The following is an 18,378-nucleotide window of genomic DNA, read 5'->3' as shown; positions in this document are numbered from 1 at the left end:
TACTGGAGATTCATATTAAAAAATATAAAACCAGTTTTTTATATTATTATTTTGATAATATTTTTAACTATTTGGATATTATTCTTCAATTCATATTTTTATTCACATAGACTATTTTGGCTATTATTAAAGAAAATTCTATGTTTGGAAACTCTTAACGGGAGGAATTCTATTAATTTGGAATGATTTCAATGAATTTCATATACATCTTTAGATTTGGCAATCTTTTAATCATAAAAATACTAGTCAAAATTATTTAAATAGTAATATAGTGGCCATTGTCCATTGTACTCGAATGAAAGCTTCATATAATTTGATAAAATACGCATTAATATTACGTGATGTAGTTTTGGAAACAAAGGTGTTAAGTTAATTAATACCTCTTGAGTGTACGCTAACATTACAGAAAAAAAATTAAAATAAATAAAGTATAAAAATATGATCTCATAGCAAAGCTTTGCCCGAAAGAATTTAGAATTTAAATAAATCCAACTAAATAATATATTTACAATTTTTAGTCTCACTCAGCCTAAAAATTTCTAATTATTATCGAGTTTCTAATTATTTACATTTTATAAAAGTCTTATTAATGGTGTTATAAGATTGACCAAAGTCAACGGTTTATTCCTTCTTCCATTATCTACTACTAGTTTCTCTTCTAAGCTCACCTTGTTTTAGAAATTTTCCAGTAGCTTCTCTTCCGCTTAATCCTTCTCCCTCATCTGGCTCTCTCGGATCGGCGGAGATCCTTCTCGGGTTGCGTGTTGATTTCAGTATAAAGATGCGATTTTTATCCCCTCGTTTGTTCCACTTTTTAACGCCGAATTGGTGTTAGGATCGAACAAACCAAACACCATCAATCCACTCCTCTGTAGGTTTTGATCCGGATTTTGAGCGAGATGCAAGGTAGGATTTTGCTGCCAGAGGATGGGAAGGATTCATCTCAGAGGAGCCAAACGAGAGCTTTCCCCTCAAATATCTTCAAGTTGCTTGTTCTATTCCTGGTTTTGGGCATTGGGTTCTTTTCTCTCAGCATCTCCATGACCCGGCCCTTCCATTTCAAGTCTATTGTAGTGCAATCTCCCACCGGTTTCAATCCTCCAATCGACGAACAAAGCGGCGTGAGGAAGTGGGCTGGTCCTCGTTCGCGTTTGATGCATAACATGAGCGACGAGGAGCTCTTCTGGCTCGCTTCCTTCGTTCCCCAGGTGAGGAAGTACCCATTTAAGAGAGTCCCTAAGGTCGCCTTCATGTTCTTGACCAGGGGACCTCTGCCTCTTGCTCCTCTCTGGGAGAAGTTCTTCAAGGGCCATGAAGGGCTGTATTCCATCTACGTCCATTCCATGCCTGGTTTCCGGCCGGGCTTCTTGCCGTCGTCGGTGTTCTACGGCCGGCAGATTCCGAGCCGGGTAAATTTACTTGCTCCATCTTATGTGTTTGATTCATTTAATTTTGTATTTAATTCTGTGTGTTTGTATTCTGATCAATTTGACAGAGTACTTGCTTGTATCACATCGATTTCCTCATTCTGATTACATTCTTCTGATATCTTAGAAGAATGCTAAACTAACGGTGCATCGATCATGTTGTCATGGGAACACAGATAACTAGTACAAACTAGAAAGCAATTAATTCTAGAAAAGATTGACAAATATGATGAGTTATGTTAATCAACATGAACAGGAGGCTCAATGGGGAAAGATCACAATGTGCGACGCCGAGAGGCGTCTTCTGGCGAACGCGTTGCTCGATCTATCGAACGAACGCTTCATCCTGCTGTCAGAATCCTGCATCCCCTTGCACAGCTTTCGCGTCGTCTACAACTACTTGGTGAAATCTTGGCAGAGCTATGTAGGATCCTACGATGATCATGGTCCTTTCGGAAGGGGGAGGTACAATTCAAGCATGGCGCCTGAGATCAACCTAACCCAATGGCGAAAAGGGTCTCAGTGGTTCGAAGTAGATCGACGACTCGCCATCAGTATGATCTCAGACACCAAGTACTACCCAAAATTCAAGAGATTCTGCAGGGGAGCATGCTATGTGGATGAACATTACTTCCCAACAATGCTCACAATCGAGTCGCCGCAGCGAATTGCGAGGAGAAGCATCACCTGGGTGGACTGGTCCAGAGGAGGTCCTCATCCTGCAACGTATGGCAAGAAGGATGTCACCGAAGAGCTTCTTCACAGGCTTGTCCATGGCCATAAGTGCTCATATGATGCACATGACTCTCGAGTTTGCTTCCTATTTGCGCGAAAGTTCTCTCCTAATGCACTGGACCCTTTGCTGAAACTTGCACCGAGTGCGCTTGGGATTAAGTGATCATTTATAAAGAGTGTCTCAGAAGAATACAAGGATAGAATTGCAATATGATTGATAGATAATTTTATTAATTTCTAAAATGTTTTGAATTCTCGTCAGTCTGGGTGGTGTAGTTGGTTATCACGCTAGTCTCACACACTAGAGGTCCCCGGTTCGAACCCGGGCTCAGACATAAATTATTATAATTTAATTTAATTTTTTTTTCTATAGATGTATAAACATAAGGTCTAGTTTCACATTTCCTTTCAGTTCTTTTTATATCTAATTTGATATTCTTTTTATATCTAAGTTTACTTTTTAAAAATTTAAGATTAAAAAGTGAGACCAACTAATTAAGTTCGGAGCTTAGTCACAAACTAAATAAAACCTTAAATTATATTGATATTGGTTATCATGTGCTCACTATGTCGACTATGAAATAGTCAAGATTGATATGTTTGTGATAGTAGAATTCTTCATTCAGAACTATAAAAAAATAATTAAAAAATAAAAAGAAAAAAAGAGTTGTTGTAAGTGAAACTAGTGTCTCAACCACATATTGCATCATTTGTTGTGGAATTCTCATCCCTTTTTTTTCCCGGCATGAGTTCAAGTCTTAACTTGTTTTTGAAAAAAAAAAGTTGGTCTAATTATGCCTAATTACCACATAAAAGACAATAAGAAAATTCATTAGTAGAATATTAGAGAACAAACTATCACCTCAGAGAGTTACATAATAAGTATTTATATATAAATTGTGGTCATTTATTTTTCGTGGGACTTTCTCAAATATATAAAACCTTCTAAATATTTTATTTTAATAGTTGTCGAAAAATTAGTCGTTTTTTTAATAAAAAAATTATATTTGCATCTTCTAAGATGATGTCGTTTGAACCGAGCAGCGGTTGATGATTCCATTAAAATAAATTTAGGCATTGCTTTAGGATTGCATTAATGTTGGTCTCCTTTTTGACCCGGTTGGTCAACATTGAGAATTTTATTCTAGAAGTCGGCTGAGATCTTACGTTGTGTGAGGACTTTTTTGTCTTTTTAATGGAATATATTTGACATCGACTTTTTCTCTCTATTAATTGCTTGGAAAAAGGAGGCAAGTCGTTGTCTTCTAGTTGGATGGAAGATACATCGTTACCAATTAATAAATTTAAAAAAAAAATTGAAATTGATACTACCCTTGCAACTTTTCAATTGAAAGCAACTCTTAAATAATAGTAAATAGTTTTAATTGCTTTCAATTGAAAGGCTGATTTGTATTTGATACTAATCCTTTTTTTTTTCTAGAAATTACATTTTATTTGTATTATTTTACCTCTTTATTGTTATATTCAAACTTAGACCATTATATTTTTTTTATATTAAGCTATAAATTAAATTTAAAAATACTTATTAAAAAAAGTTGTAGATAATTAGAAGACATTTTCAACGTATCTAAAATAATACCAATAAAATTTTAAATAATAAAAATATATAATAATACATATTTATTTAATATATTTATTATATATATACTTCATCTGAAATCCAATCATATTATCCACAACTTTGTAGGTATCTTTAAATTTGACTTATAAATTAGTCTAATATAATTTTAAAAAAATATGCTAATTTTCGTTTAAATATAATCATAAAGAGATAAAATGATACAAATAAAATTATAGAGGAGTAAAGTAAATTCAGGCCTTACTATAGGAAATTAGGAAGGTAAAATATAATATAACTAACAGCGAAAGGTTGGCACACCTTCGGTAGCCATTGTTAGTGTTGATGCCTTATCTAACTTACAAACATAGTTTTAAAGTTTCAATTGAGATAGAACAGCAACAGAAGCTCAATGAAACCTAAAAAGGCCGAAACCAGCAAGATTGTTAATTGTGGCTTTGATTTCAGAAGAAACCGAAGCTGAAAAATTCAAACCATGCTTATAAATAGCATTTGGTTCAATAATAATAATAATAATAATAATAAGACTTTGAAATAGCAGAAAGCTCTATAATACTTGTACTAAGAGTCGAGAGAATTTTGTTTGTTTGGTTGTCTACAAGACTACAACTACAGCAAATGGGCCATAACTCACATCCAGTGGTTGAGCATTGGCATTCATAGGCGAGCTTATCCCTACCATGCTTTGTATTCAAACTATCTTAAATCATTGTTATATATAATTCTAAACACAAGCAACTGCTCTGCTCCTTTGGGTATTGAATGTGCATTGAAGAGAAAAAAAAAAGTTGCAGAATTTGATGCCATTGTTTAATTCAAGCTTTCAGAACCTGGGAGCAAAACTAAGTAATGCATGGAAACTCTTTCGGGGCAGTGGAGAACTTTAATTGGTATAATAAATGTTGCTCTTGATGCAAGTCAGTTTGACATCAGAATCAGTGGATGGATTCTTTTTCTTTACTCATTTCCTCTTTGGCCGAGGCACATCTAAAGCTCTATAATTTTGTAACTATTTACTAAATTATTTAGTATTTTTTTTTATGTATTAAGGACTCATCTTTGTACAAGAAAAAAGGGGTACCTTTACATTAATTCTCCATCGGAATTTAAGCTATTAATTCTCGTGGTAATCTCCAATTGGCTGTCAAAATCCAATTCATTGATCCTTCTTCTTCTCATCCTCACGGAGCCCTCTTCGGCTGCCGCGGTCGTCGCCTCTCTTGTCGTAGCAATGGAGGAAGACCCAGAGGAGCACTCCGTTGAGCACGGAGTTGAACACCCAAGCCCCAATTCCATTGCAACCTCCTTTACCGAAGTGGAGGAAAAGAACGCCGAGATGGCATACGAGATTGCAGCAGAGGAGTGCTAATTGGCAACCGAGGACTACTGGAGTCGAGGAAGAGGCCACCGGCAAGCCGACGCCGACCCAGAAGCGGTAGCCGAACACCACGACGTGCACGAGAGTGGCGGCGAGGATGGCGAGCACCTGCGGTAGAATTTAAAGGGTTAAGAAGAAAAAATTTAGAAAAAGGAAGGATTTTTTTTTTTTTTTTTGTGTGTGTGGATCGAAAGTCGCGTGTTTTAGAGATAGGGACCTGGAAGGACTGGGAGAACTCGAGCCAGAGGAAGGACATGGCGAGGAGGGCGCCGTGGGAGAAGACGCGGGCTAGGGGGTTGCGGCGGCGGCGGAGGACGGCGAAGAAGGCGCGGAGGAGGTGGAGGAAGCGGGAGAGGTAGAAGGCATAGGACCAGAAGAAGACGCGGCCGGAGGGGCGGGTGCCGAGGGGGAAGCAGAGGAGCCACTGGAGCGGAGTGGTGTGGCTTCGGCCGCGCCACGACCACCGCGAGTCGCGGATCTCGGCGAGGGAGGAGAGGAGGAGACCGAGGAAGATGGCGGCGGAGGAGACCGCGACGGCGAGGGAGTGAGCCGCGGGGAGGGGGCCGAGGGGTACTGGGCGCCGGCGGCCGGACACGTGGAGGAGGAGGTGGACGAGGAGGGCGGCGAGGAAGTAGAAGACGAGGGACGACACGAGGAAGGACCACGTGGAGCCGAACGATTGGGCGTGGCTCCATCGGAAGTTTACGATCGCCGGGTGCTCCGCCAACCAGTAGGTGATCCCTCGCATCTTTCAATCTTCGCCCTCTTCTCTCTTTCGTCTTTCTCCTAACCTCGCCCTCTACCTATTTGACGAATTGCCTCAACGAAACCACAATACCTTTAACACCTATCCGAGCTATAGGAACGAAATGCGGGGTAGTTATTGGGAACTACTCGGAGAATGGAAGCAGCTTGTACTGGGCGAGCTACCAATTGGTGGTCTCTCTCTCTCTCTCTCTCTATATATATATATATATTTATTATTATTATGACTTATGACCGTGTGGAAAGTGTTGGTTCGATCTGCCCGTAAAGCTTACGGAAGTCGGTGACGGTGAGGGGTAGTTTCGGAATCTAATATTCCTACACGTTTTTTTTTCTTTTAAATGAGGTAATTGCCTACCTTTTGCGAAAATATCCTTCCGTTCTGGATATTTGTTTTTTCCCCCTCGAGGAATATTATTAAATAATATCGAGTAATAGTTTGAAGGACCCGTATATAATTTAACACACATATATATATATATATATATATATATTTATTTATTTATTTATTTATACTAATATGGCTTAATAAATACACTGTCGACAAAATGTGAGGATTGTTTCTCATATAGCAAAAATAAACTGGTTATAGTACAAGTTGACATTGATAGTCTAACGGATTTAATAAAGGGAGGAAAAAGAATAGGAGAAGATAGGGTAGGGTACCAAGAAGATTAATTATATGTAACTTGATATTATTTTTAAAAAATGGTACGAAAATGAAAATGACATATACGACATTGTTGGTAGGAGTATAAGATGGTTAAATTAAGGTAGTAGAGGAATGTAGATAATTAAAAGGGGATATATGTCATTAAAAAGAAAAGGGAATTAGTTGCAGTGTCAACTTAGAGTCTTGAGATTGGTGGTGCATTGCTGTCTTAAACCTAACAAATTGGGGTTCCAAATTGGAGTTCAGTAGATAATTTGTTACAAATTTATTGGCTTTATTCATTGTTCTTGAAAGAGTTAAAAAAGAAAGAAGAGTTAACTACTAACGCACACCTCAAAATATCCTCTTTGTAATTTAACAAATAAATTGGACTCAATTTACGAGGCAAGTGGGTTGATAGGATTTGTGTTCATTATCTGAGTTGAATGAATCTTTAAATTATTCTTATCATCTTTATTTTATATTCGTTATATTATAGTTATCTTTCTAAGAGTAGATAGTAACTCCAGACATTTTTTAGTTTCTAAATCCTATCAATCATCTTCCTTCATGAGCAATTATACCAAACGGTCATCCACTGATGACTGTCTCAACGCCCGATATTTATCAATCAGTCATGTTCACCAAATTAGGTATTAAATGCATGTTAACGCATCCAAAAAAAGCATCAGCTCTAATCCCCCTTGAAAAATAAATAAAATTGACTTTCTTTTGGCACTTTTCATGCATGACAGTGATATTAATTAATAATTTTGGAGCACAAAAATTCACGATAAGAGCAGCAAATGAGGGCGACATCCAAATCCCTCTCGGCCAAACCTTTTGATGATTATTCGAGACAAATGCACGAATATGATGGATTAAAATGACATTTTACTAGTACTAATTAATTAATAAAGCAATAAACAGGTTTATCCACCAAACTTAGGTGTCCTCTGATTTTTTTTATTTAAAAATACATATGTATTAAGAGATATATATTTCTCTTATCGTATCTAAATAAATAAATACCTTATTTGTTTAATTGTTTTTCTAATAACGAGGTATTTCGTAAATAAGTATTTAATTAACGGAGAAGATAGATGAGTTAGGGTTAGGTTTGGGATCGAAACTAGAGAACGGAGATGAGTTAGGAGTAAAATGAGAGGAGAAAGATATCTTAATTTAGGTCGGTTAGATACAGTCTTTTAGTATTCACTTGGATCAAATGGATGTCAAATGACTGCGCGTCTGAGTCTAATTATTTTTTTTAAATACTATTTTTAATATTGTTAAAAGAATCATGTTAGTATTTGTTATAACCCCATTATCCATTTATAAAAAAAACTCATTTAATCCATCTAAATCTAACTCATTTATTGCTCGGCTTATATAGATGACCTATTAATCTATTTAATAAATAAATTATCTTTATTTTTAAATATTTTGGTTTGTTTACTCTGGACAAGGAATTACAAAAACGCCCCAATAATAACACATGTTTAAATTCCAATAACAAAATATCCTACATGTTATTTGCCATTTTTAGTCACATAGAATGTTCCATATTATTTATATTAGAAGAAGATATATACCTACACAATCTTGGTAGAGATTTTTTGCACCTCTTGAAAGAGATAGGAATAACTATTGGTTGGTACCTTACTCATGACCAAGGAGGTCATAAGTTGAACTCTAATCCCAAACAATATTGTGAAGAAATTATTTGGTGGTTGGTGGTTGGTAGTTTGGTGGCTTCGCTTGATTCGTTAATGGCTCAACAGTGCGTCAGCTTAGAGCAAGTCTTGGCGGCATTTGATTCGAAGCAATTATTCGACAACGCATATGACTTGAAGCCTAGACTAGACAACTAAAAGCTCGGTGGGGCATAAAGTCTCTCTGTATCTATAGAGGGTTGATCATTTGTCTAGCCCATATCTAACATTCGGGTTCATAAATAAAAAAATGTATCTGTATAAAAAAAAAGATAAGATTAAAAGAAGAAAGGAAATTATTTTAATGCCCATCCAATTCTTTGTATTACACTTGTCAAAATACAATCACTAGAAGCTATTTGAGAGACATTATCTTGGGCATAAGAAATTAAAAAACTATCATAAACTAAGTGTGAAACTAATTAATACCACCTCATTCCTCCATTAGTCAAGGGCGACTTATCTTAACAATCACGTTTATCTTGAGAATTATCGAAGATTTTGTGGTTAACTCAAAGAGAAGAATATAATTTCGCTACAAAAAGAGTAGTCTTTTCTTAATTTTTTTTTCCACTTAATCTAGAAGTTGGATGACTCAAAACCCTTTCATTTAATTCTATTGTCAAGGGATATCTTGTAAGAATATCTAGAAGGTCATATGATCTCCATGAGTTACATAGAGTGTGGATAAGGTTCAAGCATTTTAGCCTTTTCTTCTAGATTTGAAGGTCTATGTTGCTTTTAGTGACAAATTAGAATTGGATCTACAATGGAAAACCTAGTTTGACCAAAAACCTAGTTGGATCTACAAAGATCTCTCTCTCTATATATATATAACAACCATCACACACCATCACTTTTTATTGGAATATTTGTTGAATGTGTAGGTAAAACCTTATTCATATCTTTATCTGGAAGCTGCTGCATGGTAAGATTCCTACTAAGGTGCAATTAAGGTATCTTCACATCAATTTTGAGCCTTTGTGTCCCATGGTGTGGTCAGGAGGAAGAAAGGATATCTCACCTCTCTTTTTTTTCAGATGCTGCAATGCCTGTGAGTTGTGGGCTAAAGTTGGGGAGATCTTGGGCTTCCCCCTCTGTGAGACTCTTCTTGTAAATGGGTTAGTGTAAGCAATTTTAGGGCCGTCATAGCCTCTGGGCTGTGGATGATTTGAAAGCAAAGGCCATTGCATTGGCCGAGGAACGAAGTGAAGCCTTTCAAGGAGTTAGGATCAATGGCAGCCTCTGTCCTTCGGTCAGGATGGTCCATTGGACTGCCCATGGAGCTCTGATGGACTTCCTCTGTGTGCAGGTGCTTTCAGATTAAACAGTGGAGGAGCTTTAGCAGCTGAGGCCCATGCAGCTCTGGGAGCACTTCAACCTGGGTTTGAAAAAGGTTATGATGCTCTGTTTTATTGTACATAAATGTCAGCAGCTGTTGCAAACTTTTGTAGAGGCTAAAGTCTTACACACAAATAGACAAGGAAACATGGTTGCAAACTGGCAATGGCAATTGGTTCTAGGAAAGTGATCTTGGAGATATGCCCCAGTTACTACAAGACTTTGTTCTTTTTGATCAATCTGGAGCTGCTTTGGCTCGGATAATGTAAGCAGTACACCTGCTCCTTTCTTATATATATATACATATATATGTTCTCTATTTATTATAATAAAGAAGTGAAGTGCTGATCAAAGAAGATGTAAAGAGCTCTATGATTTATGATATCATCTTTGTTTTGAAAATAAACAGGAGAATCTTGGCTACTTGTTACATTCTATTAAGATAGAAATAACTACATACAAATTCTTCAATTATTACCTAATAAATTTTCTTATTTATTTTTTAGTTAAAAAATTATTGCATGCATGTGACATAAATTAATGTTGGACCCTTTAGACTATATCACGCTTATTTAGCAAGAGAGAAAAGGTGAAGGATTAAAAATGTTAAAAAAGGAGGTAATTATTTCATTTTTTAAAATAACACCCTATATTTTCCTCATATTTTAATTAACACCCATCATTAAAAAAATTTATAAAATTCAACTCCTCATCTTTATTTCTATAATTTTTAGTTTGGATAACGTAGAAAGTTGCACTTTGATGTCTATCTGGATAATTTTGAAGTCCTTCTAGTTACTTTTTTTTTTACACTATCCTCATAGCAATTGTTTTTTTAAGCTGTATTAGTTGCAACTTTGAGTAATTATTATCTTTTTTTAATATATGAAATAACTCGATCATGCCTTGCTACTTGCAAGACTTCATCTTTAATGTGGTGAAAAATAGAACCTAAGAAATGAAAAATTGTTCAGAAAATTAAACCGTCTCCAAGTGAAGTTGCGACAACTCTCATGAGGCTAAAGGTGATCATCAAACAGGCCAAGTAATAGCGCATTACACTTTGATAGAGAAATACTAAGCATATGGGCGAGTGTGACAAGTTGAGCTATGGGTTGGCTTGATCGGCTAGGCTGCACGAGGGCGTAATGGGTGGGGCTTTCGGGTCGGTTCGGGTTGGTCCCGGGCTAGATAGGATAATGTTAACCAAAGAATTTTTCTTGATAATGAGACTTAACACCAAGGTGAAATTCCCTCCCTAAACCAAATGTCTTTTCCTATATCTAAAATAATTTAATTTTGTATTCTTTTATATATCAAGTACATAATTCTATGTGGACCTACTCGGATCAGCCTGGCCCTAGCCTTAATCTCTAAGTAAACTTATTCAATTAAGGCTCTAAAATATATATATATATATATATATATATATATATAAAGTAGCGCATATCGCAATAAAGTCAACTAACAATCTTCTTTGTACCACCTTCATCAACTAAAAACTTTTGTTTAAGGATTTTGATCTTACTCTGTTTGCTAACTCTGCTTTCAATCACCTTCCACAATTCTATTTCCGAAACAGTAGGAATTATTTCCAAATGAAATCAATTCAATTCTAGCCAAACAAACAATGGGAGAAAATACAGGGACCTAAACTGAAAATAGTGAGAAAAAACCCAAAATAAACATGGTACAAACTGGAATAAGCAAATAATAAGGGGAATGGAATTAAAAAAAAAATTGATAATACTATATATTAGGAGTGTCAATCGGATGGTGTATGCCAAATTCGGGACTGAGTTAGATTCGCTCTAAAAAGAACGCCATGCCATCTGCGTAATCTGTTTAATAAATTGATTGTGTTAGTAAGGATATATTAACATGATATGCTAATATGTTTAACACTACTATGGTAACATAATATGAATAAGATTTACCATATACAAAAATTAATTAAACTAATATATAAATGGTCCATTATACAAATAAAATAATTTTTTAAAACTAAAAAAATACTTATACAACACAATTTACAATTCCACGCGTTCATCTATAAATTCAATTCAAACCAAGTCATACGCTACATATAGTATCTATCTATCTATCTATCTATCTATCTATCTATATATATATATATACACACTACATCATCCCGAGATGAATGACGTAATGACCGCGGCGATGATAGCCGTCGGATCCCCGAGCAGGGCCGAGATGATGACCCGCACCGCCATCACCAGCAGCTCGCAGCACCTCTTCACCTTCCCCTTCTTCCTGTATGGATTCATCCCCAGACCTGTTGTGCTCGGTTTCGTAACGTAACTCCCCCCATAACTACCCCCCGCCGCCGCCAGGACAACCTGGAAATCCCCCCCGGCGGCCGGCACCTCCGCGAGGCCCCTCTGGCCGTCGTAGATCTCCTGCCAGCCGTCGACTAGCATATCCTTGACGCAGGCCACGTGTAGGTTGTAGCTCTTGCACGCGCTCCGGTAGCTCCAGCTCCTGCTCCGGCCCTTCCTCTCGCACCGCTGACACTCGGCCCCGGTCTTGTTGCTCAGGAAGAGCTTCGGGCCGCCGGCGACGTCGAGCTCGTGGGGGAGGGCGGCGCAGCAGGGGTGGAGGTCGTAGCCGGAGGTGCGGCAGTGGTAGACGAAGCCGTCGACGTCGACGTCGCGGCCGCAGGCGTTGCAGTAGCGGGATAAGTCTCCCGGTGGCCGGGGGAGGAAGACGAAGAGGCATTTAGGATAGAAGGGATGGCGGAGAGTTGCAGAGGCGGTGGCGGCTGCGCAGTGATGGTGGAGGTCGTAGTCGCAGGTGTGGCAGGAGAAGCGGGAGCCGATGCCGGCTTCCTTGCAGCCGTCGCACTTGAAGGGGTGGTGGGAGGACTCCGGCCGGAGCTTGTGGTCTGGGTGGCTGAAGTGGGTGATCTCGGTGGTGTACTTCATATCATATGGTGGTTTGGTAGGTTCGATTGACCTAAAGGAAGATTATATGCCGTTTGTCTGTGTCCTGTTGGATTTATATATAGAGTGGTCGATGTCGGTTTGGGAGTTGGGGAGAAAGAGGGGAGAAAGAGTGGAGAAAGATATCGAGTCGGTTTTGTAAGTTGGGGAGAAAGAGTGGAGAAAGTAATAAGAAGAGAGAAAGGTAGTAGTGAGAAATCGTTTACCTGTAACTATTCAATATATATCAAGGAAGAGAATAGAAGCCAGCCAAAAAGAACATAACAGAAATTAATATCATAGTATTATTTTCTCCTTTCCAGGAGATTGCAAGACGAGAATTGTCGACGACTTTGTGCGTGGTTGACTCAAGAGAATATGATCCCGCTACGAAAAGAAAGTAGTTTTTTTTTCCTCTTACTTAACAAGGAAGAGAATAGATTTTTTTTTTTTTAAAGAATATATAGAAGGTCATATGATCTCCTTGAGTTACATAGCGTATGGATAAGGTTCAAGTGTTCGTTGGTTTCTTCTAGATTTGGATCAGTGACAAGATAGAATTGGATCTGTAGCAGTGTAATTGAAATCAAGAAAAATATTTATAAAATACGTACAAATTTACGTGGGTCGTCCGGCAATACGAGCAACCTACGCACAATATAAAACCTAGTTCTGACCAAGAAGAATATTAAATGAACCATTAAGCCTAAGTTTTACACGAGCTTCAGACTTGCCATAAATAACGGGCGTTAAAAAAATTATTGTTCCATTAACTTTAGCCAAATGCTAGTATAAGTAGCCAATAAGATTGTTCTCAAATAGTTTTTCTTTTCTTTCTTTTTGAGTGAAAGTTCGTAGGCGAGATATTATTTATTTTAACTAAAAGATTACAAGACGGCAATTCAAGGTGGCAGCGAAGGGGAAAGCCGTCGGTAGCAGCATAAGATGACAGTATAATTTAGGGAGGTGGAAGAGAGGAGGCGGATCTGACGATGGGGTGGTTGGAGACAGCGAGCAACAATTAGACACCGAACCAATAGAGTATGTTTTGAAGACGACGACGGTGAAAGAAGAGTGAAGAAAAAGGAAGAAATATTCACGAAAAGATCCCCTCCACCTAGTCACTTGTGTGAGGAAGGTCCTTGAGGTGAGTGGGGGAGAAAACAACCTCCAAACCCTAGCAAAGCTCTTTGCTAGGATTGGGGCGCTGGTTTAAGTTAAATAGGCTCATAGTTTTTGTAAGGTTTAAATCTAAGCAAAAATCAAGTTAACTAGCTAGGGGACTACTTTCTTTAAAAACAAAAAAAAAAAACTAGTATAATGTCGAAGTATTTAATATACGATAAATTTACTAGTTATTACAAAAACAAGATAGGAGGAGGAAAGATATACTTTGATTATGAGATGAAATATGAAAGCATGCAAGTGTTCTAAGAACCCAGATCAAATCTAAATTAGACATGCTCAATTAATAGGTCAAGATAATTAGGTAATGAAAGCATTTAGGTAGTGAGCTTATCAATCACTGAAATGGCCCAGCCTAATTAATAACTCCAAATATAATTTTAACACAGCTGCAGTAGCTTCAAACAGAATCAAACTACTTCTTGTTCTTATTTAACAAAAAGAGAGAAGAAAAAAAACTCCAAAATTTTCTTCATGTGAAACTCTAGCTTCATTGGTCTTACTTTGGTTAACAGCAAATTACTATCTAAGAGCGAGATAATTTATGATATTATCTCTGTATTGATGAAGGTTTTTGGAAAGAAAGAATTTTCTTAAAGAAGGCTCTCACTCTAACTTGTTACACTCTTGTCTTCTTAATATTTTCTTTTAGGAATACTAATTACGTTTAATCTCCCTGAGTTATTGTCTATTTTCAGTTAGAACCCTCATTTATTTTACGTGACGCTTTGGCCCTCTTAGCTACACGAAACCTTAGCTCTTTTGTTCATCAAAAAATTATCATTAATACTTTAAATAAGAAATAGGTATTTTTGTGTAACCCTCTTTCTAAATTAATTTTAGAAAATAAACAGATAACACCCTCTATTTCTCATTATTATTTCGAAATCCGCCTGGCTACAGGGAAGGAAATTTCGAGTGTTTAAGGCAATATAATACAGGGCTCTAGTTTAAATATATTGAGACTCGGAGGGTGTAAACCGCAATAAACACATAAACGAAGGGTGCGAAATAGAAAATATCCATCTCATTTAATAACACGGTTCGCTCCCTTTGTTTGACATTGACACCGGTCGAGCGAGTAGTCAGTCAGTCCTACGAAGGTTTCCTCGCGGGTTTCAGGTACATCGCTCCGCTCTCAATTCCCACTTATTTGCGTTTGTTTCCATTTTTCTCCTCCAATTCTAGGGTTTCTCCTCGCTAATGTATGATCCGTTCTCACAATATAATCTTAATACGTTTTAGGTCTAGGATTCAATTCGTATCGTACTAGTCGTTTTTGAATTTTTGTTCATCCTCTATGTTCCGGACATGATTAATTTACTCCCTTTCTTATTTGTGTGATATCGTTTAGATTTCTGTGCAGTGGTATAACCTTGTACAGTTTAAAAGGAGAATTTTTGTTTGCTTTTTCGTATAGCTTGTATGATCATATTGTTTTCGAGGGAAATAGATGATCAGTAGTTTTGGGGAGTCAATGGGGAGGAGATCCTAAAACTCATCTTGCTATGGAAGCATTAACAGCAATGGCGCTGGAATTTTGAATGGAGCATCGGCTTTGAGGTTGGCGCAAGACCCTGTGTTTACAAATGAATCCATGTTTGTGCCTACTCTCCCGGATATATGCTTATGCAATTGTCTACGAGGAGAAATTTGTTCGTTTGGAATTTTTTGGTTGTAGAAAGGGCAGACATGGAGGTGTCCAGGACACCAATTGTGTTAAGGTCGGTTAACACGTTATCCTTGCAAAGGTATACTTCCTCCCTTTTCTATCTCCTCCTCCTTCGATTCCCTCCTAGGTTCTACAACCGAGCTACCACTTGCCTGTTGTAAACCTTTCTCTCTGTGCTGGGCTTGTCCACCATCCTCTCGCAATTGTGCCTCGCGCTGGACCTCACCAGTTCCCTGTTGCTGTTGGATCTCTGGTCTTTGTTTTGGCTATTTCCTTTGTCTGGGCTAATTTGGATTTCTGATGAAAATATGATGTCAAAGAAACTTTGGAGTATTGGCAGTCTTTCTGGATCTTATTAAACCATTGCACTATGGTATCTAACAAGGAATTGGAGCTTTGAGAGATGAGTAGAGAGATCAGAAATTTGGAATGCACTGATATTAGGATTTTGGGGTCTAAATGAACCCCAAATAAATAAGAGATTCTATTATTGGTGTGGATTTGACTACTAATTTATTCAGAAAAACTAGTTGGTCTTTTCCGGACACAGTTTCTTTTTCGTTATTATGTTTGTTTTCTAAAGAATTTTGGTGATGTTAGTGTCTTTCGAAGAAAATTTTAGCTTTTGAGTCTTGTGATATTAAGGATTTGATTTTGATTTCTTTCTTACTATATGGAAGGAAAGGTTTTCAGCTGTTTTTGATTTGAGGGAAGTTCTATTTCTTGTTTCATCCTATTTTTTCTCTAGGTGTTCTATCTATTTATCATGGCTAGTAGATGCTAGATCTAGTTCCATCTGGAGCACATCAAATCTCTAGTCTGAAATGTTTTTTCTTTTTACTCTGAATCCTAATGACCAAAATTAAGAGCTTTGGGAGCTTTTTTATTTATTTCTTTCTTCTGATTATTCTGATAAGTTTGGCTGTAAATCTCGTATTGTTATTGTTTGATGGTAACAATTTTTTGTTTATATTATCATTCTTGGTGGTTGTTTAATATATTTCAAGATCAATTGGTTCTGGATGTTGGTTTTGATCTGTTCTTTGTGTCCTTGGGTGAAACAGCACTGAATAGCTAGGAGTAACAGACATAAGTGAGCTCGAACACGTTGAATATTTGAAATAATTGTAGTCATATTATACAGTCTTTCCCCATTTTGGTAGTGATGGCATGTACCTTTACATTGTTGGCTTTTGCTGTTGCCGAATTCTCTTCATCTTTAGGATGATGTTGTTCTCCTATATACCTTTGTTGGATGCAAAGGTTCAACTAGTAATTTCATGATGCTTAATGATGCACTTGTTGTATATGAAAGTTCAACCAATAAATTTGCTTTCAGATTCTTATATGACACCCAATATTTTCTTTCCGATTCAGATCAAATTTGGTTCTCTATGTTGAACAACATCATTTTAGGGTGGGCCGAATCACCTATTATTGTCAGCACAAGCAAATATTTAACAAGGTTTCAAAGAAAGTAATGCCAGGGAAACCTTGTGTAATCTGAGTTACATATCAAATTTGCTAGAGAAATGTGGAGTGAATATATAAGGACACACTGAACTGCTAATGCAAATCTAGTAGTTGGACTTTTATGTCTAAATAACAAATTTTGCAACTTTATTAGTAATTGTTTCACTGTCTGTTCTATTAGATGAAACTTCCCCAATCATTTAAGGGTGAGCCTATTAGCATGAGCAGGAAGGGCACTCCCAACAAGAGATGGAAGCCTGAACACGACGATGTCTTGCTAGACTTCCTTGCAAATGTGGTGAAAAATAAACCAGAGGGAGAAAAAAAGTTAAAGAAAGCCACTTTCATTGAAGCTGCAGCACGGGTCAACAGTGAATGTGGAAGCAGCTTTGATCGAGAGAATGTTGAGCACCACTTAAAGTGGTTAAACAAGAAGTACCAGCAGATCCAGAAGGTTTTGGCTCTCCCAGGGGCCAGATGGGACAATGTCAGCCAAAGAATTGTCCTTGATAAGGAGATTTATGAGACTTATACCAAGGTGAAATTCTCTGTCTAAATCAAATGTTTTCTCCTATATTTAAAATTTTAATTTTGTATTGTTTTTATAAAATATACAGAGTTCTGTGTGTAGGCCCACCCAGATGCTAAGGATATTCTCAACAACCCTGTTAAGAATTTGGATCTACTCTCTCTGATATGTGGCGACGAACAAGCAATGGGGACTTTTGCCAACTCTGTCTACAAGGACTTAGGTGGTGATGACCCTAACGTCAAACCTGTGAATTCGGATGCTTATGATACTAGTTTTCAAACCATGGATCCCAATCCACCTGAGGAGGTTGAGAGGGACCTATCAAGTACTGCAAATATGCAATCTCAGACTCCAGGGCATGAAATGCCTAGATTGACGGGTAAGAGAGTTAGGGATGAGAGCACGGACCACATTGAGATGATTTGCAAAGAAATACGCAATCTTGCAGATGCTATCAGGGCCACCGTTCCAATTCCATTCCACAGGGAACTATATGCTACAGTAATGGAGGTTGGAGAGCATCATGAGAGGACACTTGAGAGAGTCTTTGACTATCTATACGCTCATGACACTCTTGGGCGTGCATTTGCCGCTAAGAATTTGTCGATGCGTAGGGCCTGGGTCCAACGATTTGTTAACGGTGGAGAATAGACCTTCCTATGTCCTCATCTCATCCTGAAACTATTGGTGCTAGCTAGTCTTAGAAGTTAGATCTTCACTCGACTGATGTATGTTTAACCTCATAGCTGTCTCCGGACTAACGGTAATCGATTTGTCTGACCGCATTTTCAATTCTGGCTGGTGTGCTTTGTAATTGCTAGCCTTGTCATACTTCAGATAGTGTAGCTTGGTGTTGCTGATTTGCACCCAAAATGATATTTCTTATTCTTATTTCTACATGCAGTGATCTTCATTCAAGTCATTGTTAGTAAAGTGTTTGCATACGGACAAATTGGCTGCA

At 37.5% G+C, this 18,378-nt stretch overlaps 4 protein-coding genes and 1 non-coding gene across 5 annotated transcripts; 3 read left to right on the top strand and 2 right to left on the bottom strand.

Annotated features, from left to right (window-relative positions):
- The first annotated feature begins 660 nt into the window (after positions 1-660).
- Positions 661-2,396, top strand: LOC140796561 (glycosyltransferase BC10-like). Its single transcript, XM_073149610.1, has 2 exons — positions 661-1,409; positions 1,684-2,396. Exons 1-2 carry the CDS (start codon positions 900-902, stop codon positions 2,323-2,325), a joined length of 1,152 nt encoding a protein of 383 aa, XP_073005711.1. The 5' UTR covers positions 661-899; the 3' UTR covers positions 2,326-2,396.
- Positions 2,397-2,423: 27 nt separating this feature from the next.
- Positions 2,424-2,497, top strand: TRNAV-CAC (transfer RNA valine (anticodon CAC)). Its single transcript has one exon. It is a non-coding gene; the product is annotated as a tRNA-Val (tRNA).
- A 2,128-nt stretch (positions 2,498-4,625) lies between these two features.
- Positions 4,626-6,133, bottom strand: LOC140795871 (fatty acid elongase 3-like). Its single transcript, XM_073148634.1, has 2 exons — positions 5,358-6,133; positions 4,626-5,248 (listed from the first exon to the last, which is right to left on the bottom strand). Exons 1-2 carry the CDS (start codon positions 5,886-5,888, stop codon positions 4,919-4,921), a joined length of 861 nt encoding a protein of 286 aa, XP_073004735.1. The 5' UTR covers positions 5,889-6,133; the 3' UTR covers positions 4,626-4,918.
- Positions 6,134-11,590: 5,457 nt separating this feature from the next.
- Positions 11,591-12,719, bottom strand: LOC140796735 (uncharacterized). The gene has a single exon (XM_073149817.1). The coding sequence runs from the start codon at positions 12,556-12,558 to the stop codon at positions 11,761-11,763; it is 798 nt and encodes a 265-aa protein (XP_073005918.1). The 5' UTR covers positions 12,559-12,719; the 3' UTR covers positions 11,591-11,760.
- A 2,089-nt stretch (positions 12,720-14,808) lies between these two features.
- Positions 14,809-18,335, top strand: LOC140797027 (uncharacterized). Its single transcript, XM_073150296.1, has 3 exons — positions 14,809-14,862; positions 17,067-17,423; positions 17,517-18,335. The coding sequence occupies exons 2-3, from the start codon at positions 17,067-17,069 to the stop codon at positions 18,066-18,068; spliced, it is 909 nt and encodes a 302-aa protein (XP_073006397.1). The 5' UTR covers positions 14,809-14,862; the 3' UTR covers positions 18,069-18,335.
- The last annotated feature ends 43 nt before the right edge of the window (positions 18,336-18,378 follow it).

This window comes from Typha latifolia, chromosome 10 (genome assembly GCF_019914945.1).
Source record: "Typha latifolia isolate L0001 chromosome 10, TyphaL0001v2, whole genome shotgun sequence".
Classification (NCBI taxonomy): Eukaryota; Viridiplantae; Streptophyta; class Magnoliopsida; order Poales; family Typhaceae; genus Typha; species Typha latifolia.
This window is presented reverse-complemented; position numbering and strand designations above follow the sequence as displayed.